This window comes from Corvus kubaryi, unplaced genomic scaffold (genome assembly GCF_017639235.1).
Source record: "Corvus kubaryi isolate FWS band 111438036 unplaced genomic scaffold, C.kubaryi_AGA036_p1.0 37308, whole genome shotgun sequence".
Taxonomy (NCBI): Eukaryota; Metazoa; Chordata; class Aves; order Passeriformes; family Corvidae; genus Corvus; species Corvus kubaryi.
Window position 1 is genome coordinate 12,494,606 of NW_024581096.1, and position 24,888 is coordinate 12,519,493.

At 39.6% G+C, this 24,888-nt stretch overlaps 1 protein-coding gene across 2 annotated transcripts; it reads left to right on the forward strand.

The window, feature by feature from the left end:
* The first annotated feature begins 4,738 nt into the window (after positions 1 to 4,738).
* AMACR (alpha-methylacyl-CoA racemase) lies at positions 4,739 to 24,629 on the forward strand. 2 transcript variants are annotated; one of them, XM_042028545.1, is made up of 5 exons: positions 4,739 to 5,038; positions 7,724 to 7,867; positions 10,392 to 10,552; positions 15,532 to 15,718; positions 23,830 to 24,629. In XM_042028545.1, exons 1-5 carry the CDS (start codon positions 4,789 to 4,791, stop codon positions 24,237 to 24,239), a joined length of 1,152 nt encoding a protein of 383 aa, XP_041884479.1. In that variant the 5' UTR covers positions 4,739 to 4,788; the 3' UTR covers positions 24,240 to 24,629. The 2 variants fall into 2 exon arrangements, with proteins under 2 accessions (XP_041884479.1, XP_041884480.1); XM_042028546.1 differs by lacking the exon at positions 4,739 to 5,038 and adding an exon at positions 5,162 to 5,225.
* Positions 24,630 to 24,888: the final 259 nt, after the last annotated feature.

Genomic DNA, 24,888 nt, shown 5'->3' on the forward strand with positions numbered 1-24,888 from the left:
CACATGCTACTTCATGGCCCTGTCCAGCAGCATGTGTAAGATGCTTGCTGAATAAGGACTTGCCCATATACCATGGCAATATGACACCACGAAATGAATATATAGAACATCTTCATTCAAAAACTCCATCCAAATGTACAGTTAAACAAAGCGCCTTTACTGTAGAAAATAGTGCACATTAGTATGTAAGAAAGATCAGCAGAATTAAATTAACAGCAGCAACCTTCCTTTTAGAATAGTTTCTAAGAGCTTTGTTTTTCAATCCTGGTAATTTTTTGACAGAAAAACACTCCAGGCTCTTACAGCATAGTAAAGATGATGAAAGTCAAGGAAGTCTGCAAAGACTTGAATTTCAGGCCAGGAAATTGGAATTCAGAATTTGTGCCATGCTGCCATGTGCAAAGTCCTGGTCTGCAGCTGGAAGTGCTGGATGGAATTTAATTTGTCTCCTGTGCATGTTTTGAACTAGAAAATAGTAGAAGCATGGTTGTTTTGAGAAAAATCTTTCAAATATTTCATCACTTCAGGTCAATACCTTCTTTCCTCCAAGATTACCTGCTCCTCAGAATGCTTGCTTTGTCAAATTATTAAAGGCTCACAAAATAAGTAACATATATTAGGTATGCCATAAGGCAGACAATAAATAGCTCATGGGCAAGATGATGGAAACAGTCCATAAATATAAAAGTTTCTCAATCCATCGCCCAAGCAATGCAGGAGAAATTTTCTCTGGTGAATGTGGGAGACAGTGCTATCTGGCAGGAATGGCTCACTGGAGGTAAGTTAGGGCAGGATGGCCAAACAGGAGTACATGTGGTGCTCAGCACAGACCTCAAGCTCAGTATTCAGGCAAACAAAATTTGGGAATAACCCTGGCCTAGAGTTTCCAATCTCCGCAAGAGTGGTTAATAATAAACTCACAGGAAAATATTTATTTTCTTCTGATTACCAAAAATAAAGATTAGCTATATAAAGCTTCTTGCCATTCTCTTAATCTAAATCATGAAAGCACAGTAATACTAAAAGCTGTGACTCAAAGGAATGGAGAATATTTTGCTTCAGGTACAAGGGTTAAAGTCCAAAGTACAGAAATCACTATCACAAGCATCAGTAATTTGTTCTCCTACTTACCAGAGTATCAGAGGGCAAATTTCTGACATTCTGAAAGTTAAAGACAAAGCCTGTTCAGTACAGGTGGGACAGATCACCACCTCAATGACTGACTGGACTAAAAAGAACTTGCAAACTGTACCTTTTCTAGAGTATGTCAATTTTAGTGGACAGGGCAGCTTTTGCAATTACTTTTTGTGGATGGGACAGAGCTTTTATTTCTACATCTGTAATTCATAACCTCAGACAGACAGAGTCATATTCTCAAGCAGCATGAATTCACAGCTTCTTAAGAAGGGTATAATGATCTCAGGATAGATTTTTTGCTGCTGTGTGGTGGGATGTACATTTAGGAGAGCAAGCAGCAAATCCACACTCACACAGACACAGAGAACATAGAAAGGCAAAGAGACGCTCCAAGCTGATGAATCTATTGAAATTGCAGAGATTAAGGTGCTGCTTTTGGCAAGAACATTGCAGAGGGCACAGCGTCTTTCACAACAGCACAAGATACAATGTCAGAAATGCGGAGTATCCCCTACAGCATCTTTGTGGCTATCAAGAAGTGTTGTGAATGGAGCGCAGCTTCTATTCAGGCAAGGCACAAATGCAAGCTTTGGGATAAGGCAACCGTGCTTGAAAGTTTTGACAAGCTTGGGACACAGAACTACCGTCATAAATTCCATGAGAATCTTTAACGTTCTCAATTTCAGTTTAATGCAGGTATCTTTCAATTTACTAGAGAAGTTTCACCTGCTACTTACAATTTTAGGCAATTTTAGTTATCAAGATTTGAAATATTACAACAGACAAGAGTAATTTTTGCTTTTTCATTTAACAAAACCAATATAAACTGTAGAGATACCAGTATTTCTTTAACCATGCATTAGGATGGACTAAATTGTAAACAATATACGTGTGAAAGAGGAGAATCAAAAGTTTGTGTACAGCTGTAACTTCACTTTGCTTCCTTAGTATTTTTCCAAAGGACTGAAATGTAAGGGTAATTGTAACCAACAAATCTGAGACCAACTGTAAAAGTCTGGCATGCAGTCTGTATTGCAAAAGTGCCTGCACCTCTGCAAGAAATGTTGATATAAATCACAGTAAATACTCACTGACGTAATTCAATAAAGCACACAAAAGCACTCTGACACAGTGTGGATTCAATCCTAAAACAACTCCTTTCTTGTACCCATTAGCTCTGCAATGATGAATTCATACAGCCTCCTGTTTGCTGCTGCTTATTAATGAAAAACATGAAATGGCATCACATAGATGAAAATCACACTGTTTTTACTGCAAGCCTATGCTAGGGAATGTCTCCCTGTTTTTAACATATATTTTCTGCTGGCCAACTTGCTGCTTCAGGAGAGTTTGCTGAACTGAAATCATTAGCCTTCATTTCATTAGATTAGAATATCTGTTTCTCTCCCATGCCTGTTTATTCCTTGGTTTGGCAAAATCCAATTTTTCAAATTGGAATTAATGCTCATACAATGCTGCCCTCACCTCCCTGAAACTGAAATAACTTAATAGGGTTCTGACTGAAATGTTTCTGCCACAGATTACCCACTGTAACTCTGGATGACAACAGAACAGCAAGTGCAAAGGACTGCTCAGTTAAACCATAGCAAAGTCCAGACATTATCCAGTGTGTGATTATGGTGTTATTTATATGGCATAAAGTAAGGAGCATCAGGTGAAATCAAAGGTGACACAACAGAAATTGTCTGTTCATATTCAACACACACTCCAAGACCTGAAGGTGTGAGGGGACAAATGAAACTGAAAATTAGTCAGAGAAGCTTAGCGTCACAGTAACATCACAATGTCTGTGAAAACAAACCCTTATATGGAATAGTGTCTCTAAGGGAGATGGATAACAAACTAAACTAGCCAGCTTCATTTGAATGAAAATGCAAATACTTTTCTCCTGGCCATTTCTTGTGGGTGGCTCCATAGCAGTGGATATAATAAGTGCCTGCATTACAGGACCTGGTGTTTGCACAGAAAATGAAGAGTATTCCAGTGACAGACCTGTTATTGTAGATTGAGAAAAAATTCTGCATTCATATTTACAGCCTTTACACATTTTTGTAGTCCAACCAATTTAAAGACATATATAAAATGAGCATTGAATTAAGGACTTCTTTGCTCTGTCTGCTTCCTGGTAACCTGAAATACGGGGAGCAGGGCCTAAGTTTGAAAAGCTGTGTCAATACAATGCCAAAGGTTTCATTACCCTTTCTGGATTTATGTGTGTTTCTGTAAGCAGCTTGTCCTGGGTTGCAGTGTATTCTATTACTGTTCTCATGAGCTGTTGAAACCAGATGGGACAGTGTTTCCTTGCCTCCTCCTTCCGGACTATCTTTCTGTTAATGGCCCGTCAATGCCTTGCCCCGTGACTCCCTCCGGACCATCTTCTGTTAATGAGTCCATCAACACCTGGCCTCATGACTCATCATCCCATTGTGAGATGCTCCACGCAGAAGGAGGAACCAAGCATTCCATCCTGGATATAATCTGAGATTCCAAACACCACAGACAACCTTTCCACTGGATTCCCAGAGGACAGGAGCTACACAGCCACCACTGGACCTTCTGAGGAAGAGCAGACCCTTCTACAGGATCACCACTTCAACAGAACCACATCCACCACTTCAGGAGGAGTGTAGCCACCATCTTATTGGACTGCTACTGCCACCCTGACTAACAGGGTGTCAGGTTGTATCCTGACTCTGTCAGTCTGAACCAGTGTTTTCTGCCTTTTTTTTTGATTTCACTATTGAATTGTTATTCTGACTTGGTGCCTCCCACTGGTTGGTTTTCAAACTAGTACACAGCTGATGCCTCAAGAAAAACAGGGCCAGACAGCCCTCTTTAAATAACATCTGGTGGGAAAAAAACCCCCAAGTTTTAATCAGGTGTTCTGCTAATCTCCCTTTGTGTGACCTGAGGGTCTTGGGTGTGAGTGTTTTGGCCCATCCAGGTGTCCAGGGCATGGCACAAGAACTTAACAATGGGCACAGGGACCTGTGGCCCGGCCAGGGGACCTTACACTCAGAGACAGGGCTGGAGCCGACGACCTCCAGACTCAGACTTCAAAGGTTGGACTCGATGATGTTGGAGGTCTTTTCCATCCTGAGTGGTTCTGTGATTCTGTGACTTTCCTGCCCTTAGGCTGTAAGGGTGTAAAAGCCCAGGGTTTCCTTTGTTCGGCGTCCCTACACGGAGGCAGCACCTCGAGCTGGGATTTTTTTTCTTTAGTTATTGCATCACGATTAAATTATTTTAAGGTTCTGGTCGTCTGAGCCTCTTCCATGGGAGACCTGGCGTGACTATGAGTGTGGGCGGCTGTGCAACTGCCAAGGACGGCTCGTGGATGGTCGGACAGGGAAGTTTCCCAAGAGTAGCTGCGTGCCGACCCCAGCAGCAGCAGCAGAACGCCTACTCCGCCTCACTGCGACCCGGGGCGGAGGGTAGTGGAGCCAGCCCCGGGCTATCACGGACTCCTTGTGAAGAAACACCGGGAGAGGCAAGGCCTCTGCCCCCCGGCGAGGGGCTGTAGGAGCCCGCCGCCGGGGCCGCGCGAGGGCGGGCGGGGCGGCCCCCGGGCCGCCTCCGGGATCGATTTGTCGGCTCTCGCCAGCGGCCGCGGCGGCGAGGGCGCTAGCGATGGCGCTGAGCGGAGTGCGGGTGCTGGAGCTCGCCGGGCTGGCGCCCGCGCCGCTCTGCGGGATGATCCTCGCCGACTTCGGGGCGCAGGTGGTGCGAGTCGACCGCCTGTCCCAGTCCGCCGCGGCCCCCGACGTGCAGGCCCGCGGGAAGCGCTCCTTGGCGCTCGACCTGAAGCGGCCGCAGGGCACCGCGGCGCTGAAGCGGCTGTGCGGCGGGGCGGACGTGCTCATCGAGCCCTTCCGCCACGGTGAGGGGCCGCGGCCGCCGGGGGACCGCGCCGGGGCGGCGCTGCGGCCGCGGCAGCCCGGCCTGGGCCGCGTGGGGCGGGCGAGAGGGTGAAGCTGTGGGGCCGCAGGGTGCGCTGCTGAGGGGCTCCCGCCAGTCTATGGCCTCTGCGAGACTGAGTGGGAAGCGGACAGGGAACAGCTTTGGAGGTCTATTTCCTGTGACTGGGTGACGCGTGCTTGTGGCGGATTTGTGCAGTGCAGCGCAGCAGCCATGTGAAACCGCAGGGAAGGGCCGCGGCCAGAGCTCAGATAGGGCCGTGCCCCCGGCCGGGCTCTGGACGAGCAGGAGCCGTGGATGAGCAGGAGGGTGTCCGAGCGCAGGGGTCACACCGAGCTTGGGGCACCAATCCTGCGTGATGTCAGGCCTGCTGATAAAGTCCAGCTCACATTTGTAAGGTTGCCATGCAGGTCGGAGTCTGAGCTTACAATTCCTCTGAAGACAACAGATCTGACGTTGTGGTTATACATTTACAAAACACATATCCCAGGGAGATGAATATAAGAGCAAGTGCTAAATAGAGTAGTATGATTCCCTTATACTGGGCCACTCTGATCCAGGATCAAAACCAGGTTGTGAACTACAGTCTTCATCTTCAAACATCGTATTTAATTTTAGGAAGTTGCTTTTCACAAACTAATAATTTCCTGCTAGTCTTAAATCTATTTCATGAAAACCTTTCTTGTGTTTTTGCAAGTACTTTATACTTTAAACATTAGGTTAAAAGTAAGGCAGATTCTTCAAATACTCAATTACGGAATTTTTCCATTTTTAAAAACTGTCTTTTAAAGAGAATTCATAGCTCATTTTTTATTTACAGTATGCATATTTACTAATTTACCACGTTTAGGGGTGCTTAACATCTGATTTTCAGTAGCAAAACTGACGCTGTTTTAACAGCCATAGACTTCTCAGGTTGACCATGCTCACTTTGTTTATAAGCCATACACAGGCACTCACCTGATGGTTATGTCAGTATCCCCCAGTGTTTCTTGAGGATGCTGTTCTATTAGGAAAAATGCCATCAAGGTCAGGTTGGACAGGGCTCTGTGGGCACGAATCTAGTTGAAGATGTCTCTGCTCAAAGCAGGGGGTTGGACTAGGTGACCTTTACAGGTTCCTTCCAGCCCAAACGTCTGTGATTCTGTGATCGTCCTTTATTGAGGAGCTAGCTGAAGTGTTTTGGGGATGTTAAAGGCAGTTTAGAAATAGAAGACTTTATCAGCTAGACATCATGTGTTATGGACAGATTGTGTGTCACAAGTAATGCCTTTCATTTGGAAAACAGGGGTTTATTATTATTATTATTGTGTTTCTTACCTTAACATTGTTTGTTTTATTCCCCAGGAGCTAAGCAAACAAAATGAAGAAGTTAAATTCCACTTCTTCTTTGTAGCTAATCTCCTGTTTTCTAGAGGATTTTTTTTCCTTATGAAGTTTTGTTTACTTTAGTTTTATGGGCACTTGCCTTTTTTTTTTTCCCCCCAGCTGGAAATGCAGGCAATTTTGGAAATAGATATTGGGTTTTAAGGGCCTGTAAGTGAACTAGGCAAATCTGTGACCCATCATGAGGCTGGTGGAAAACAGTGAGAAGGTGAGGGTCCTAGTGGCAGAACAGGTTTTTTTAAGGCATATGTACCATTGACCTTACAACAGTGACTTTGTGACGCCACAGGGGCTATTTGTCACCCTGTTCCCACTTGTGCATTTGAAAACCATGCACTTTGCCAAATTTCACTGCTTTCTCCTTGGCAGTAATCACTTGCCACTGCCCAGTAATTCATGCAATAGAAGTGGATCTTAATGGAATTGAAGGTGTAGTAACATTATGGATTAGTTTTCTGAAACAAGCTGGAGTAATGGATTCTGGGGTGGAACAGGCACTGAAATTATGTTTTCCTTTCCATTTCAAAATGTGTTGCCCTGCAGTGCCATTATAGATCATAGGTCAAAGTCTTACCAAGCTACACTGAACCAATGAGAAAGTATCATTTATTTGCCATTCAAATTTCTTCTCTTCAAATCACTGTTTTAGGACAGCAGAATTAAAATTTTAACCTTGTTTTCTGTGAGTCCATGCTGATTCAATTTGTATTTCACTGATTTTTAAAAGTTACTTATTCTCTGCATTAAAAAAGAACACATTTATTTGTGTGTGGTTCCTGCAGCTCATCTATGGAATAGTGGCATGATCCATTCCCATCAGTGAGTTAAAAGTCACAGGAACACGAGGTACTGAGAAATGCTGAGGAAATTGTATTGCAGTGAAATACGGAAGAAATGTCGAGTGATTTTAATATGGAAAATGTAAGAGATTGCTCTTTCTCTTTTCTTCTTGTTTTACAAGCCTTTGGTGGCTTTCTCTCTCAACCAGTGGTGCATGGTTTTCTTTCAGTCTTTTGGTGAAGTAAAACAGGAAAAAAAGCTGAAAAACAAAACCCTAGAGCCTAATTTGCACTTGTTTTATATTTAAATTTTTGCAGTATGTTGGTGGTTCATAATGTTCATGTTGTAGTATGGATGCTGAAGTAGAATGTTCTACTTCATGAAGTGCAGTTGAGTTCTGCTGTTGTATAATTGAATCATTATGTTCTGAGTATTATTAAAATTAAATGTGAATTAGAATTCCTTGCTTTGTCTTTTTAAGGTGTCATGGAGAAACTTGGGCTTGGCCCAGAGGTCCTCCTACAGGAGAATCCCAGACTCATCTATGCTAGACTTACTGGGTTTGGCCAGACAGGAAAATATGCCAAGTCTGCAGGTCATGACATCAATTACTTGGCTTTATCAGGTAGGCTGTAAAATTTCCTGTTAAATAAAGTTTCTTTCCTCCCTTTAATCAAGACTCAAGAACTTGTTGAAAGCAGATAGCTCAAAATTTATCTGAGGTGCAGTCTGATGAATCAGCTGATCTGAAATGTCTCTGTTGGTGAAATGGGGCTTTCCTTTCACTGTGCTTTTCCCAGATGTTTTCAGTCAGCTCTGGCACTTGCTTAGCCCCTCTGTAAACTTCCTCACAAGTCAAAAACTGGTTAGAAGAAATGAGGGTGTTTTCTGCCAGGTTATTGAGGTGAAGCAGTTCATTAAGAGATCCAACCAGTCAGCACAAGAAAAGAGGAAACATTTACTGGACAGGCTGTTTGTTTTGCCAGCAGCAGCGAGCTGTTACGGGCTGGATCAGCATGTCTTCCCAGGCTGTACATTGTTTTCCTTCCTTTGTGCTACTCTCTCTGAATAAAGTATCAGAATATTTATCTGAAGAGAGGATTCAACATTTTCTTCAGGGCCCCTCTCCTACAAAATGTGTATACTTTATAGTCCTGAAAGGGCTGCAGATTATTTTGCGTGCTTGAGAGCAGATATTTTGAGCAAAGAAAAACTAGGTAGCATAAGACAATTGAGCTCTTGTGCTTTTCTGCTTGTAAATATGTCTTCACTGATACCAACTGAAAGGAAGTAGGCTTCAAATAAAGTGGAAATGCTATAGTTCATTAAGGTGTTGTGGACATTATGCTGCTTTTAAGTGGTATGGTTTTACAAGTATGCAGTAGCAAACAGTAACTAAATTACCCAACTCTGGTGATGCTCATCCATGCATGGCCCTACCTCCTGCTCTTCACACTACTTCTGTCTCTCATGCTTCTCTGAGCCTGTGAAGGAGGAGAGAAGGTGACCCAAAAGTTCTTGGCTTCCCACTGGATAAAGCAGTTCTTTTAGACCCAGGAAAGGGCTGGAGCAGAGGCAGTGCAAACCTGGTGATCTGGTATCACCTACTATGTGGAGTCATAGTGGTGTGAAATTTAATTTCTTTAGGGGTGGGTTCAGTCTTCCCTCATGTGAAATTGTTAGAGAATAGAAAAAATTAAAGACAAAATGCCTTGTTTGAAACACGTCTGACTTCTTGACATGTCAAGAGGATTCCAAAATATTAGGGTATTTTTATTTGTTATTAGTGCAGGAAGTCAGTATAGAAACAGCATGGTTCATCCCTGCCTTAGTTTGTAGTACTTTCTGGTTTACAAATAGAGTGATTTTTTTTCTCTGGAGCTGATTTAGTCAGTAGTATTTTGGTTAGATATCTTCTTAAAATAATTTTGCTTGTGATTTCACTGACCAAGATTTTCTGTTTATTAAAAGGAAATAGAACAAGGTGTTTGAGAGGTGTCATTCCTCAAAAATGAGATATCATATTCTGAGTATTTTCCTAATGAGCTTTGGCTTCCTTTAACTAAAAAATGGCTTGTGTTAGGAACTCTTGAGAAGTTAGTATATTAACCTTCTGGTGCCTGTGACAACTTCTGGACTATTAAAAGGAAGGTTTTACATAGCAACAGGGGTTTTACTCTTGCACTACAGGATTTGGAAGTCTCTTATGCTGTGCAGTCCATTGCTTGCATGTAGGAAGAACATTAGCTAACTAAACAGTGCATCAGAACCATGCAATTCTCAGGAAATTCTGCCCATGTATTCTGCAAGTCAGGCCATACACATAGAGGGATGATCGCACTGCAGTTTCTTGCTTGCCCAAACGGAATCACTGTGAGGCAACTATAAAGAGTAAGGTCACAGTGAAGAGGTTGTTCAGGATTGCAGGGAAATGCTAACAAGTTCAAAGCTCTGACTGAGGTAAATTAGCTTAGCCTTTGCTCTTAATTCCTTTCATTTCTGCATAATTGCTGGCATAAACATAGGTTCCCTGTGTTTACATTGCATGCAATCAGAGATAACCTTTCTGTGCTAGTTACCTGTTCTTTTTATATGCAACCTTTTTTTCCCCCAAACATAGTTGGAGAGGGAGGGTAGGACTGAAGCAGAGTTGTCAGTGTGAGATCCTTTGTTATGATTATTATTTCATTGGTTATGTGCACCTGTACCTCTGCATTTTTACTTTAAAATATTCAAAGAAGAACAATTTACCAAAGTTGCTTTGAGACACGTTCGTAATGTCTCTTATGGGCAAGATTCAGTGCATGTAGAAAGTACTGATATAGAATTATTGCTCACAAGGTTGGGTTTTTTTATAAAATTTGATCCCTCTATAGCCAAAATATCAACGTTTATCTGTGAGACTTTTGTTAATCTCTTTACATCTTCATGTAATGTGATTCATATCACTTAATGTGATTTCGTATATTTTTATTCTTTTAAAGAGTAACTATTAGCTAAGACATAGCCAAGCAGAGATAGAAAACATTAGAAGATTGCTTTATCCCTTATTTATTTGCATAGATTGAAAAGAATGAAACTTTAATTATAGAAATGAATGCTTATAATTAATTTTATGCTTATCCTTGCTTTGTTTTCTCTTCTGTCAGGTGTGCTGTCAAAGCTGGGTAGAAAGAATGAAAATCCTTACGCACCCGTAAACCTTCTGGCTGATTTTGCTGGTGGAGGTGTCATGTGTGCAATGGGCATTGTTATAGCCCTCTTTGAACGTGCCAGATCTGGCAAAGGGCAGGTCATTGATGCAAGTGTGGTAAGTTTGGTCTCGAGGAACATGGGGTTTCTTAGGTTTGCTTGGGTTTTCTCCTGCTGTAAATCTGTTAATGGGAGGACATTGGAGCTATTCATAAGGTTTAAAATTGAGATTTGGGAAAATGATCTCATAAAATGGCCATTCCTTCACATGCAAGCAGTTTTCATTAATCACTGCTGCCATAACATCCTTATGACATGGAACACGTACTGCAACCTCCCCCCTCTCCCTGCTTTTGTCCATCTGCCTTCTTCACAGAGTATTACCGCAGGCCTGGGCCCTATGTCCCCCAGCCATAGGGAGGAGGAGGAGAGAAGATCCAGCAGGCAGGAATTGTGCAGCAAGATTGATTTATTTAATTGTTTTACAAATTCTTTTATAGACTTTTTTCTTCATAGTCTAATTGGACAAAGGATCAGCCACCCCTTGGGGTGATTGGCTAAAATCCTAAAACATCCATTATCAAAATATTTTCTACTATACCATAAACAAGACTTTTCAAGGTTGCAGGTGGCTTGGTTGTTTACATAATGGTACCTCTTCTGTGAGAGAGAAAAGTCTCTCACAGACTTAGAAAATAGCAAGAAAATCCTTGCTAGCAGCATTTTTGTATCTACAACAGAGTATTAGCTATATATGTTTGAGGAATAAGTGTGGTGTGTGGAGATAGGGCGTATAATAAACAATTGGTGTACTGCATAACAGCAAAAATGACAATACTGTTAAAATAAAAACTTGCATTAGCTTTATTCAAGACACATCTTACAAATTTGTGACAGGGCATATCTTGCTAGAAGCACTGTTTCCTGGGATAGTTACACTGCCATGGATCATTGCCAAGAAGTCAATTTCCTTTTCAAAAAAAAACCCAATTCACTCTGTGAATGTGCTGTAAAATAAATTAAAGGCTAAATTATCTTAATAATGAATACAATGGATTTCTTTTCCATAGGAGGCTACCCACTTACACACAGCAATACTTATTTACATTTATCCTTGAAACTTATGTTATCTGCAAGCGTTGTTTCTCTCTTGTTCGCCCGTTTTTAAAGAGTATTGCAGTTAAAATCTGACTTCCCTTTGAGGCATTGTACAGTGAAGGCTAAGGTTCTGCTGTAAATATAAACTGAAAAAAAATTACATTAATTGAAACGAATCCCTTTGTTGAAGTGGTCTTGAAGAGACTAGAATAGCAAGAGATGTTGGATTTCTTGACTTCAGTAAGTTTTTGACAAATTCACATCATGTTCTCAGAAGCAGTCCATGGCATTATGGTCTAGATGAAAATTTTATGGGAACAGTGCAAAACAGGACTAGTTTTTAGTAGTTGATTGTCAAAATGAAAAACTTAACAAGTGCAGTTCTATAGGTGTTTTTTGGGTTTTTTTCTGTGTTTTCTCCAGCAAGCTGAATGGTGGATGAGCAATTGTGTTTAGTAAATTTACAGATGATACACATATGTGAAGGACTGCAAGTGTGTTGGACTTGGATTAGAATTGAAAATGACCTTTTCAGATTGGAGCAGTGACCTGAAAAAAATTGGCTGCAATTCACAGACGTTGCTGCTCTGTAGTCCTCTGTGGGCAGAAGCAATTTGCTGCACAAATGCAGTGAGAGAACAGTTGGCTAAAGTACAATCCTGGGGGTTTGTACTAGTCACAAGCTGAACATGAGTCAACAATATCATGCTGTTACAAAACACATACATACTGTATTAGGATGTATTAACAGGAAATAGAGTCGTCAAAGTTTCTGAAGCAATTGTTCTAACCTATTCAATGTTTATGAAGTCTCAGGAAAATAATGTTTCTGATGCTGACCATCATATTTCAAAGATAAAAATGAAAATCATGAACATTTTCATTATTATGAAAATAATTTGAGGAAGTCCATGTAGCACAACAAAAATTATGACTCTAAAAACATGACCTAAAAGAAGAATTTAAGGAGATTGTGTATTTGTGAAAGAAAAACCATCGAGAATTGTGACAAGTCTTCAAATATTGAAAAAGATACTTCTTGTAGTTTATAGTATTACCAAATTTTCTTATCATACTTCAGAGAATTAAAAGAATTTGTTAGAAGAAAATCAGTTAAGTCTGCTAATGTTCTAATGAAATTTGTAGCTCATTTGGAGTGGAATGTGTTGTGGGGTTTTCTAAGCCCTTAAAAATTGTCTCTTCTAATTATTTCTTGTCTCATCATGATTGTGGGATTTACAGTTCCCTGCTGATGTGCCTGGTGACCTGTGAAGTGGATGGAATATTGTCCAGTATCACAGGATGTGCTTTACCTGGCATTTGGTCATATTCCTTATTTGTTGAATAAACTTTCAGTGACATGGTTGATGAAGATCCTTCGTGCATCAGCAGCAGCAAAGACAATTAAATTGACTGAGTGGATGAGCCTGTTTTTACACCTAAGTTTTTTTTGTGAAAGAACGTATTTTTAAAATCACAACACTGCAGCATTTCAGCTGTTTTATTTTAACTTTTTTTTTTTTTAATAGACCCATTACTTAAGCTGTTGTACAATTATGTAGTCTGAATACATTAATGACTCGGACACATGGTAGAATTTTCTACAGTAGAAATTGCACTGTGCAAGAAGTAGACACTGGGTCCTGCATTTCATCTGTCTTGTCTCAGAAGAATTAAGTGACTGGCCTGAATTGATTCCTGCTGGTCACTGTCTCTTCTCATTGACTCTGCAGGGATCATGGCTATCCTACAGGAGGCCAGGTAGTTGCCACGTGGAGTGGACACTGCAATGTGACACAGAAGGCACAGTTGTACCTCTGCATTCTTGCACCACACTGGTACAGAGGCATGTGAGTCAGGGCCACAGTTTGGCTTCACTACATCAGCCACAGAACCTTCTGCTGACAGTAGGCATCTGACTGAGTATAAGTCACTCTTTGTGAAAAGATAGCCACAGGAAAGGACGCTGGTAATGATCACTTGCATAATAGTCTCATGGCAGGAACATTTAGCAGTCCAACAGAAGACTGAGGTTCTAGGTTTTTCTCAGCCTGGAGGTATTCAAAACCAAAACTCCCACATCCTAGAAGCCTTCATCAGTCACGAGGATAAAGATTAGGTTGGTGTAGATTCATTCTCACTTCTGTTTGAACTCTTTTCAGTCTACAGAAAGAACAGAAGGCTTGGGGAGCAGACGGGTCACCCAGTGGCATGGCCTCTGGATTCTTGTGCCTGCTTCAGAGACTGCAGATGTTTTTAACATGAGGGAGACATTAACTGAAACCCACAACTGTTACTATAATAATTCTGCAGTTAGACTTAAGTGGAGTCTCCCCATGTTGTTCTCATGTTGTAAAAGAGGGTGACTGCATTAGTGAGTGTGTGGTGCTATTTTTACATGCCTTTGGAGGTCTGGTGTAGATGTTAAGACACTTCATTTACTTGTCTCTGAATTGCAATGGGCCTCAGGCAGAACCTAGCTGTCCAGTTGCCCAGACAGGGATATTTCTCAAGTCTCTATACCAGTCAAGAACAGATGTGCTGTTTTATTTTAAGTGTTTCCAGGGTAAGTAGCACGTAGGTATTGTACAGGTGCTAAGAGTTTTATCAGCCCTGAAATCTAATTTTCAATTAGGGCTTATTCTGATACTTTCCCTGTCTTTTATTATCCTTACTTTCAGTACTTTTTGTGTAATATTATTTGTTCTTAATATGAGCAATGCAAGATCAGATCATTAGTAAAACAAACTTTATTTTAATATCCTTGCAATAATTTTGCCGATACATAGATGAAGGTATACAGTATTTTCTCATATGAAAGTACTTTAATTGACTTTAACTTTGACAGTGAGGACAGAGGTATTCCTGTCCTTGAAGCAGTACTAGGAAAGAGCCCAAGTAACACACATTAAATTAAGAAGCCTTCTTGACTGCATACTTCAGCAATTTGCATGTTTTAAATTCTTGCTTAGAAAGGTATAAACTAATAGATCTTCCTACATTAATATTTAGTAGCCTTTTGTTTTGGTATGGTATCTGTGCTTGTCTATATAGACCATATTAGGTTAGTTTCACACAGCTGAAAATGCATGAATCAAGTGATACTCAGAATAATACAGCTCAGATTTTAATCTGTTCTACTGGAATGTTTGTGGCCATACACTGTTAACTGGATTATCTTCACTTACAGTACTTTCAATACAGTTGAAAAAAAATTAATTGTGCTGATGAGCAAAACTAGGATGTGATTTTGCTTGAAAGACTGGTACAACCTTGATAATTATTGAAAGCCTGAACAAATTTTCATCTGGTTGTACTCCACATAGACAAAATTTTGAGGAGCAAGTTGAAATGGGATTAATCATGTTTTCTAGGGCTGTATTCATTAGACCCTTGACTATGTAGAGATTACTTTGCTCTGGGTATATAGCTGCCAGTGATCACAGTGGGAGAATAGTTTTTTTTTAACTTAGTGTTGGAGATTTGATTTGATTTCCTTCAATTTTTCTTCTAAAAATAGCAGTCTTCCTGTAATCAGTATATTTACAGAAGATAAAAATTTGGTATTTATAGGACTGGTACAGGCATCTTGTTTTCCAGAGGTTTGGAAGACATTGAGCTGTCAGATGCTTTATGTTGTATAGAGCCAAGGAGCTTGTCCCATCCCTTGAAATTACTCACTCATTGTGAATGTCTAATGACTCTAAACTTGCTAAATGAGGAAACTATGTGCATTGAAAGTACATTGTCCATCTGAAGCTGCCTTACTACATTTATGCTCTTTCTTAGTCTCTAATTCTAGATGATTTCACAAGTGCAGTATAAACAGTAATGGAAAATTTAAGAAATGAAACTGCTTACCAGAGATTCTGTCATTAAATATCTTAGCAAAGGGCAGAACTGGTAGTAGTTTTTGTTGGGTTTTTTATACAGAATTTAGGTAACATGCCAACTAATTTACTGGAGCTTTTATGTTTTTTTTTTCTCTAAATCTTCAAGGTAGAAGGAGTAGCATACCTAAGTTCTTTTCTGTGGAAATCACAAAATTTGGGATTGTGGAGCCAACCTCGAGGTGAAAACCTGCTAGATAGCGGTGCACCTTTTTATGAAACCTATAGGACCTCTGATGGAAAATTCATGGCTGTTGGTGCCCTTGAGCCTCAATTCTATAACCAGTTAATAAAAGGTGAGTAGGTTGGAGCAGTTTTTTCATAACAGCAAAGCATGATTGAGTGCATTCTTTAATAGTTGGTTTTGATTCATGATACGTGGTTATGTGATTTCTTTGTAAAAGCCAAACACTTCCTGAAGCTAGTTGGATGGTTGTGTAGCTGTTTAATTGACTTTTTTTTTCTAGCAATTAATTAATTTCCTACTCACCCTCAGCAACTACACTTAAATTGCAAGTTTTCTTTTGGAGTTACTGTAATGGTAGTCTGTGATGTGACTGGAGCACTGAACAACTTTTCTGGAAATCACTTTTTTCAAATGATTGTGAATCTACTTTAAAAATGAGACCTAATTCTTTGATATTGCAAATAGAATTTCAGGCAATTTTGGTTATTTGTACTATAATTAGAAAAAACAAACCTATTTAAATTGTTTCTGGAAGGAATGATGACTGGAAGTAATTAGTAGTATTTCTTGATAGAAAAAAAATTTGTGGAAGCAAATTCTGCTTTAGTAATTAATTTCCGCCACACAATTTCAGAGCGCTTTTGGTGTTTGGCTCTGGATATAATATTTATATTTGACTAAGACTCTTTAGATATTACTATAAATCACGATTTATCTCTTCGAGAAATTAGAATGGTTTATGCAAAATATTTAACTGTATGAAATAAAACCAGAAATTTTCAGGTGCATCTTTACCTCTGAACTAGTTGTGTGCTTCAAGCTTTTTATAAGATGGGCTCTTAACTTCTTACTGGTTATTTAATTTAAATTTTTTTTCTATTGTGCTTCTTCAGTAGTTTGCCATGTTTTCCATACAGAATTTATGAAAACATAAAAAATTCATTAAATAATTTTGTATTTATTCTTTTCTTCATTGTACAGAATATGAAGGCTATAAGAAGTTCTCAATTTAATTTTAGTTTTGCTTAATGAGTTGAAGGAATGTCAACAAAGGATTCCTAAAGTGGATATACCCAGTGTTACGTGAAGCACTTTTGTCCATGGGTGACTCCCATGGGGCCAGTCTTTGCTCAGTGAGTGTGTCAGGGGAGTCGTTCCTTACTCTTGCCCAGTCTCTTTCCCACTGATTATTCCTTGAGTTGTGGCATTTTTTGAATTGTATCCTTGCTACAATTTGTACTGGTTTTGGCTGGGATAGAGCTGAATGTCTTCACGTTAGTTTGCGTGGGGCTGTGATTTGGATTTGTGCTGGAAGCAGTGCTGGTAACACAGGGATGTTTCAGTTATTGGTGAGCAGCGCTTGCACAGCACTTGAGGACTTTTCTTCTCCTCACCCCACTCCACCAGTGAGAAGGCTGGAGGTGCACAAGAAATGGGAGGGGATCACAGCCAGGGCAACTGGCTCAGCTGACTACAGGGACGTTCTGTACCACAGGACACTGTGCTCAGCAGTAAAACTGGAGGGGAAAGTGGTGGGTGGTCACTGTTCAGGGACACGCTAGGCATAGGGCAGTTGACTGTGAGCAATTGTTTTCATCTGCATCTCGTGTTTTTCTTGTGTTACGGGGTTGTAAGGTGGGGCATGCCTTCGGTGAGCAGGATCCCAAAGAGAGAGCTTGTTCTTTATGCTTTGGCTTTGTTTTCTTGCAGCCTGTGGTGCTCCCCAAGATCTTGCCCAGCTGTAGCTGTGAATGGCTGCTTCTCTTGTAGCTTAACAAAGGCCATGTAATTGTGTGGAATATCTAAATTGATACATGCTGCTACATTAAATACATGAGGAAGGCTCTTGGACTCAGGGACATGTCCAGCATTATGTTGGACAGACCAGATGTCAAGTTTGGAAATGCCATGTTCTTGGCTGAAGAAGATGGTACTTTTTGTCTCTAATTGTCCTAAGAGTAACTTGTTTGTGAACTGCGGTTGTAAGCAACTTGATCTTGAAAAAGATCATTCCACATTGATTATTTGCAGTTCTTTGAAATGTTTTTTTTGTCCGATCCCCTGAGATTTTCTTGCTTGTGTGGGAGCTGGAAAACAAAAGTAAATATAAAACTCTATCAAAGTAAAATGCAAGCCCTTGCTCTGGGAGTTAGGTAATTTGGAATTCCTAAAATAATTTCAGGGAGAATGCTTATATTAAATACAAAGCAAATGAGAAAAAAATAAAGCTGCATACTCAAATACCCGTATGTTTGGCTTAAGTGACCAAACACTGGCCTGCAGTATTTTATTCTTTGGAGACTAAGTTGAATCACACTTAAGCTACAGGACTGGGATAGATTCGGTACTTGTTCAAAAACCCCCCAAAATTCTGCAATGGTGTCTGGCTCTGTTTGTGACTCTTTTTCTCAGTGAACTTTCTCTGGACAGTCCTGCCTTGTATTGATCATTGTTATGGGGCAAGACTTGGGCTTTTTTCTCTCAGCCAGGTTATCTACAGAGAAGCCTCTGATGTATGAAACCAGTGGCCAGGTGATAAAACATGGTCACTGATGGTCTCTGTCTTCTTTAGATAACTCTTTACTGAGGAAGATGCTAAAATTCTGCTTTTCTTTTAGTTGTTTCTGAGAAATTTAGAGCATATAGTTAGAGCAGCAGCTCTGAATTCTTCTGCTTATGCTGTAGCACCCAAATTGGACAACTTTATTTTCGTGTTTGAAAGTATTCCTTGTGCTTACAATGCAGAGAAGTTGCTTGATTTTAACAGCTGAGGTTTCAAACATAGTTATTCCAGCAATGAAGAACTGGTGTGTATCCACTTCTAAGTAGAGAATAACTGCAATCGTTGTTGCATATGTTTCAGTCTGTTTCTGCCATATTTAAAAAATCCAGCAAACGTACTTCAGTCTTTGAGGAAATTTTGCCTTTTGCCTTTAATTGTATCACCACCTTTTCTTGTGTACACTCGGTGCATTTTCTTTGTTTGTTTTGTAAAAGTGTAGTGTTTAAAGTAAATGACCAAACTCAAAATTTTCTCCCAGTATTGAATTTAAGGTAACTGGTCTTCTGTCATTGTGTTTAAGGTGCATATCGTGATCTGTTCAGATTTTCACACAGGAAATATTTATTCCTTTCAGTACTGGGGTTTCAATCTTTCTGAAGCAATAGTGCACAAAATTAGAACAGCAGAACCTTCTTGTGACTTAGGGATTATTTCCTTTCTGGGATACCTATTGCAGAAATTAAGTTCAGAATTTAAGCCTTTAAATATTGTAGGGAAGAAAAAGGTGCCTTTGAGAACTGTACTGCTCTTTCACAAACCTGAGGAGCTTTGACTTAGGCTGAGTTGTCTGTTCCAGGCATTGACTCCAGCTTTGATGTGGGTTTAAAATGGTATGTTCCAGTTGCAATTTCCATAATTTCATTTCATTCCTTTTGTCTATATATCTGGTCAGCTCTGCTGGTGAAGAATTTGGTGCTGTTCCAGATAAAATATATTCAAAAACCACTTGATGGCTCTCTGTCCGTATTCAGAGGGTAGATTACTTTTGCCACTACTGTAGAATGAGAGCACAAGGATTCGGGTGTTGCAGATGCCGGCTGGAGATTTAAAGACTGCAGAACTGAGAAAGCAGTGTGATTTCTGAACCATTTGTCCCTGCTCACAGAATTCTGCTTAGCCAAAGCAGAACTGATTTCCTTTTCATTTTGGTTCACTTCAGTGTTTCCCTGCAGAGTTCCTGCAGGAACCCAGTGCTGGACCCAACTGCAATGACATGGTGAGGAACGTTCTTAAGGAGTCTGCAGAGGGAAACTAAATTTAAGAAAATAGAGCATATTAGTTTGAGAAGATTGTTGGCTTTGTAGATTGTGCTCTGCAGGGAAAATTAAGTTTATGCTTGCCAGAAAATCATTAATTAAATAAATAAAGGCTTTGTGAGAAACTGAAGCTATGTAAAATAGATGCAGTAGAGAAGTATTTTGGGTTCACTGTTGATTGCTTGCTATTAACAAGCAAGCTGTAGTCCTTTTGCAGGTGTTAATTTTATTACTACAAAAATCAGACAATAAATAGCTAAAACATCTTATGAAAAATCTGTTGTAAGAAACATTTGCTACTAATGTTAAGCCTTAATCTTTTGACAGAAAGAGACAGAATGTCTTTGAACTGACCTGTGAATTGCTTCTGCAGGTTTGTTTTGTTTTTTAGCAGTAGGTGCTTAGTATGGCTGCAGCCAGGCTACAGGGGGCATGAAAAACATAGTAAATACTGTGGAAGAGATGAGAGTAAAGGTTTGATTCTGAGTTATGTGGTGTAAAGTCAGTTACACAGGGTGAACTTAGTGTCCACTTACATTGATGTGGAAAACACTGACAGTCACTAAAGTCCTGAACTTCAAAGTGTAGCCTGCTGAATGTGCAGCTCTGGCAGATGTGCTGGCTCCTGAGAGATGAGGAGTACTGCTTCAGTACTCCTATACTGTATGACTTCAGTTTACAAAGAGAAGGAAAAAATTAGGAAGCAATTAAAAAACATCATTATAAAGGATTTCCACAGGGCTCTCCATTTTGTGATTGTGAAGTATTGTGGACTGTATTAAAAATCTGCTGGTAAACTGAATGCAATATCACATTGTTATTGAGACATGTAACATGGAGAAACAGTTTCCTCGTTATGTTGTAGACTCAGTTATACATAATGTTATGTTTTATTTTAATTTACTTATTATGATAAGGCTTAAATATTGTACAAATACTGTAGAGGGCCAGGCTCTTGCTGCGTCAAAACATTTGCAATTATGGTAATTAAGCATGTCAACTTGGAGTACAGCTATAGATGCATTTGCAATGAGGCCTGGTAGTACTGTGGGCCTGATCAACCATTTGCTGAACTGTCACTTTCTAAAAAATTATTTGGTTGCAGGAACGTTGAGCAGAGAAAACACTTTACATAGTTAGTTTAATGAAAATTCACTACTCTCTTGGAATATTCTGAAATTCAATTCCCTCTCACAGTGAGAACAAGTTTTATTTAGTCAGAAAAAGCACAATGGCATTCACCTTACAGCTGTTGTTTGGGCCTCTATTAAGGTTTCCCATACTAGCTGATTTTATTCAGTCATGTTATTACAACATAATTTCAAAACTACTCTGCTATGACCATACATGTTTGAAAAGAAAATTAGCAAGTTCAACCAAGAAAATCCTGAACAAAACTCTGCTTTTAAAATAGTATGACTGAAGTAATATAAAAAACTGTTTCAATTTCTGACATAGCAAAGTAGCTTCACTGATTTATCTAGTGAATTTTGCTGGTTTCTTTCTCTTGAAATAGGTACCTGATTTTACTAGAGTTTCTCTAAGAAGTTCTGTAGCAATAGAGATTTCAGTTTGCTGCATCAATAAATGATATATTTGGGGATATATGTCAATAAAGCTGTAGTATTTGAAGGACATTTAAAGCTATATCATTATAGGGAGACAATTTTTCGTTGTTCAAAAATAATTTCAAAGCTGTACTAGAGTAGGTTGACTGGGCTTTTCCATACAAAAAAATCCTAGATGAAACTTTGAACAAAAAACTTGGAACTAAGTTGTGATTGCTTTATAAGATATTCTGTGCAAAAGATACTTTGGTTATGATTATGTTGAATGAAGTCTGTCCTCCTGTGGTATCCCATACGATTCTGTGCCATGTAATAGTTTCCTTGTTGAGTCAGTCACTCCTGCTCTGATACTGCTCATCTGCACCACAAATGGTGAGCACAAGCTGGAAAATGAGGAGCTGTAGTGCTTAGATGTTCATGCTATTTAAAGTTGAAGTCTTCAGTGGTAAGCAGAAAATGATCATGTAATATTAAATTCCAGGTTCTGCATATTGTTCTAGTTTGCCAGAGTGTGTGCAGTGAGGCTCAGCCAACTTCCCATCTGCCACGATCATCAAAAATAACTGTAATGGGATAATGGTAGAGCTCTGCTCACGTTGGACTGGCTGCTAGAAACCAAGCCATAGTTTTTCATAAGAAAACAAGTACTGTGTAACGAAGTTTCCACTTGACAAGATTTCATACATTGAGTCAGAAGCTCAGGTAGTGTGTTTTTACTTAGCTGTACATATTGTGGAAGGTAAATTTGTCTCAGCTCATAGTTCATAAGTAAACTGTACTGCACTGTTTGTGGTATTCTAGTGGAATACTTTGAAAATCAATAATAAAATTAATTTTGAAAATATTTCTAGCTTTTATTTAATCATGATGTTCAAGCAGTATGAGTTATCTTCAGCTGATCTCTTTTAGGATGACATGAATGGTTATGGACACCAGAGTGTAAATTCAGTGATTTAAGGTGCACATGGCTTGGTAAAACCGTAAGGACTGATGTTTACCTTATAGTATCATTTATCCTAGCATCCACAGGCATTTCTAATAAGATGTGAAAATACTTATTTAGTCTTTGACTGTGATGAATTTCTCCTGAAAGTGAACAACTGCAAGGCTGTGTTTTTGAGTCTGGAGATTGGCAATTTCTGTGTGTTTTCCTTTGAAGTACCAAAGTACAATTTCAAAGCATGTATTCATTTCCAAAACTACTGTTTAAGAATCTTGTGATCAACAGTGAAATTCTTAAATACTGTGTTATACTGGGGGAATCTCTGGGCTCCAAGAAGTGCATATTGTGCAGATTATGAACGGAAGAAAGGACTTAAGGAGCAGAAGAATAGGCATTATCTCCCTTTCTTCTCCCTGTATGTTTCAGCAGCAATATGTCTACCCCACTCAGTGATAATGAAGTCGTAAAAAGACAAGATAGGTGTTTCCTGCCTATGTACAGCTAAAGACAAGAGGAGGTCTGTGTGAATTCTGCCTGCAAACAGTCCTTTATTACTCAAGGCGGTTAACAGTTAGTCTAATTACCAATCTAATACCAGATAACCAAAAATACAACAAAGAATGCTGAAAATTCAGTTTTGCAGAGCTCTACATTTTCTCTGCCTTTCACAGGTTTTCTAAGAAGCTCCCTTTTTTTGTTACTTGTGAAGTATTATGATGATAGTTGTTCCCTAGTCTTCCTGATTTCTCAAAGTCTTTCTTAACCCTGCTTTTTCTGAATTTCTTCTCCTTCAATGTATCACTTCTGATTCCTATTTGGTCTCATATACTCTGCTTATACCCCTGTACTATCTCCATTTTGAAGGTGTCGTTCAATTGCCTTTTCTCTTTCTTGTTTTTTACCTCCTTTTTGAGATAATCTCTACAAGAAGTCATAGAAATTCTTGCATCTCCTTGAAGTAGGAGAATGAGAGTAGAGACTGCAGAGAGCAAAATCCATGAGAACAGAAAGATACAGGAAACTGGCAGTGCAGCAGAGATGTAAGCTCCCCAGTAGGAAGGGATGTGGTGCTTAGTTCAGGGATAGACCTAGGACTTGCTTAGCACAGGAAATTTTCTTTACAAGCCCTGTGTGCCCATGCTTTGCTCTCGTGTCTCAGAAGAGATGTGCTTATTGCATATCTGGGTGTCCTTGCGACTAAGATGGAAAGCAGAGTTATTGAGCAGTTAGGGAGTGAAAGGGCTGTGGGAACTGCAGTCTGGTAGGTGTGCTGGAGCAGCGGGAGCAGGAGATACTGCTGCAGCCTGTTCGGAGAGTGGAGTGAAGAAGCAGGTCAGTCAGCCTCCAGGCACCTACAGCTGAGCTGCCATATGCACATTGAGCTGGGCACATCCATCCACACCATCTCATCTGTGGCATAGATACAACCCCATCATGTTGAACTTCAAACAGTGTAGCCTGCTGAATGTGCAGCTCTGGCAGATGTGCTGGCTCCTGAGAGATGAGTGTATTGCTGTAGTCCAGGACGCATTCAGCAGATTTCTGTGTTGCTACTGCCGGTAGAGAATATGATACCTATTATAGAAGCTGTTCTCAGGACATTGCTACATCTAGGCAGCTGCTGCTTCTGTGAAGTGTTTATACAAATGAGTGTTTATTATATGTACTTACTTAAAAGGCTGTAGCTGATGCAGTTTAGTCTAATTGCAAGTATCATAGAGCATTTTATTCCTCTGCTCCCTGCCTTGCACAGATACCCAAGTAAAGTTCAAAGTGACTTTAGTATTGCCTTCAAAGTAGTATCTTCTTGAGGAATATACTTAGTTGTGGGAAGCACTTAGTAATTTATCTAAGCCACACTATAGTTAAACTTTGCTTTTCTCCTTTCAGGTCTTGGGCTAAATTTAGATGAACTCCCCGCTCAGATGAGTTTCTCCAACTGGCCTGAAATGAAGAAAAAATTTGCATCCATATTTGCACAGAAGACACAGGCTGAGTGGTGCAGCATATTTGATAGCACTGATGCCTGTGTGACCCCTGTTTTATCCTTTGATGATGTTGCCTCACATCAGCATAACAAAGAAAGAAGTTCTTTTATCCAAAATGATCAGGGAGAGATAAGTCCTAGACCTGCTCCTGTTCTATCAAGGACTCCTGCTGTTCCATCATGTAAAAGAGATCCTTTTATAGGAGAACACACAGAGGAGATACTTCTAGAATATGGGTTTACTAAGCAAGAGATTGCTAAACTTTATTCTGATAAAGCAATAGAATTCAAGAAGCCAAAAGCTAATTTATAATCTCTTGACTATGCATATCAGATAAATTTCAGGCTGATACAGTAAGCTTTTATGCTTTAAAATTGAATTATCTGACAAATAAATGTTTGCATAATATTGCTTTTAAATAATATCTATTTTTTAAATTATTGACAAATTTAATTTGAAGACAGTGGTACTTAAGTACTTGTGTACCTGGATGATCTGCTGACTAGAATGATACTGTAATTGTGTTCTGAAGATCAAGACAGTTTGCTTGGTAAGCACCTGTAAGTTCTCAGAATGTTTGTTTAAATATTGTATCCTGTAGTTTGATTCTTTTAATTTTTGGTTATACCACTGGTTGTTAGTACCTGTTGTAATTACCTGAAAGCAATTCTTTTAATAAAATATAGTTATAGTCTTTCTAAATGAGTGATTGTGTTGTTTATTCATGAATTAGGAGGGTTTTTTTCCTCTATTCTATCATACTCGTTAATTTGCTTTATCATGCCAAAACTATGGTCTAACTAATACTCTTCTCTTATGTGCTGCTGCAGAGCTATTATCTCAAAGTTAATCTATTTAACAGCCTGGCTACATTTTCTCAATGCAGTCTCCTGATTATATTACATTTAGAATATCAGCTTGGCTAGAAACTAAATTCAGAATTAATTTTTTTTTGTTTTTA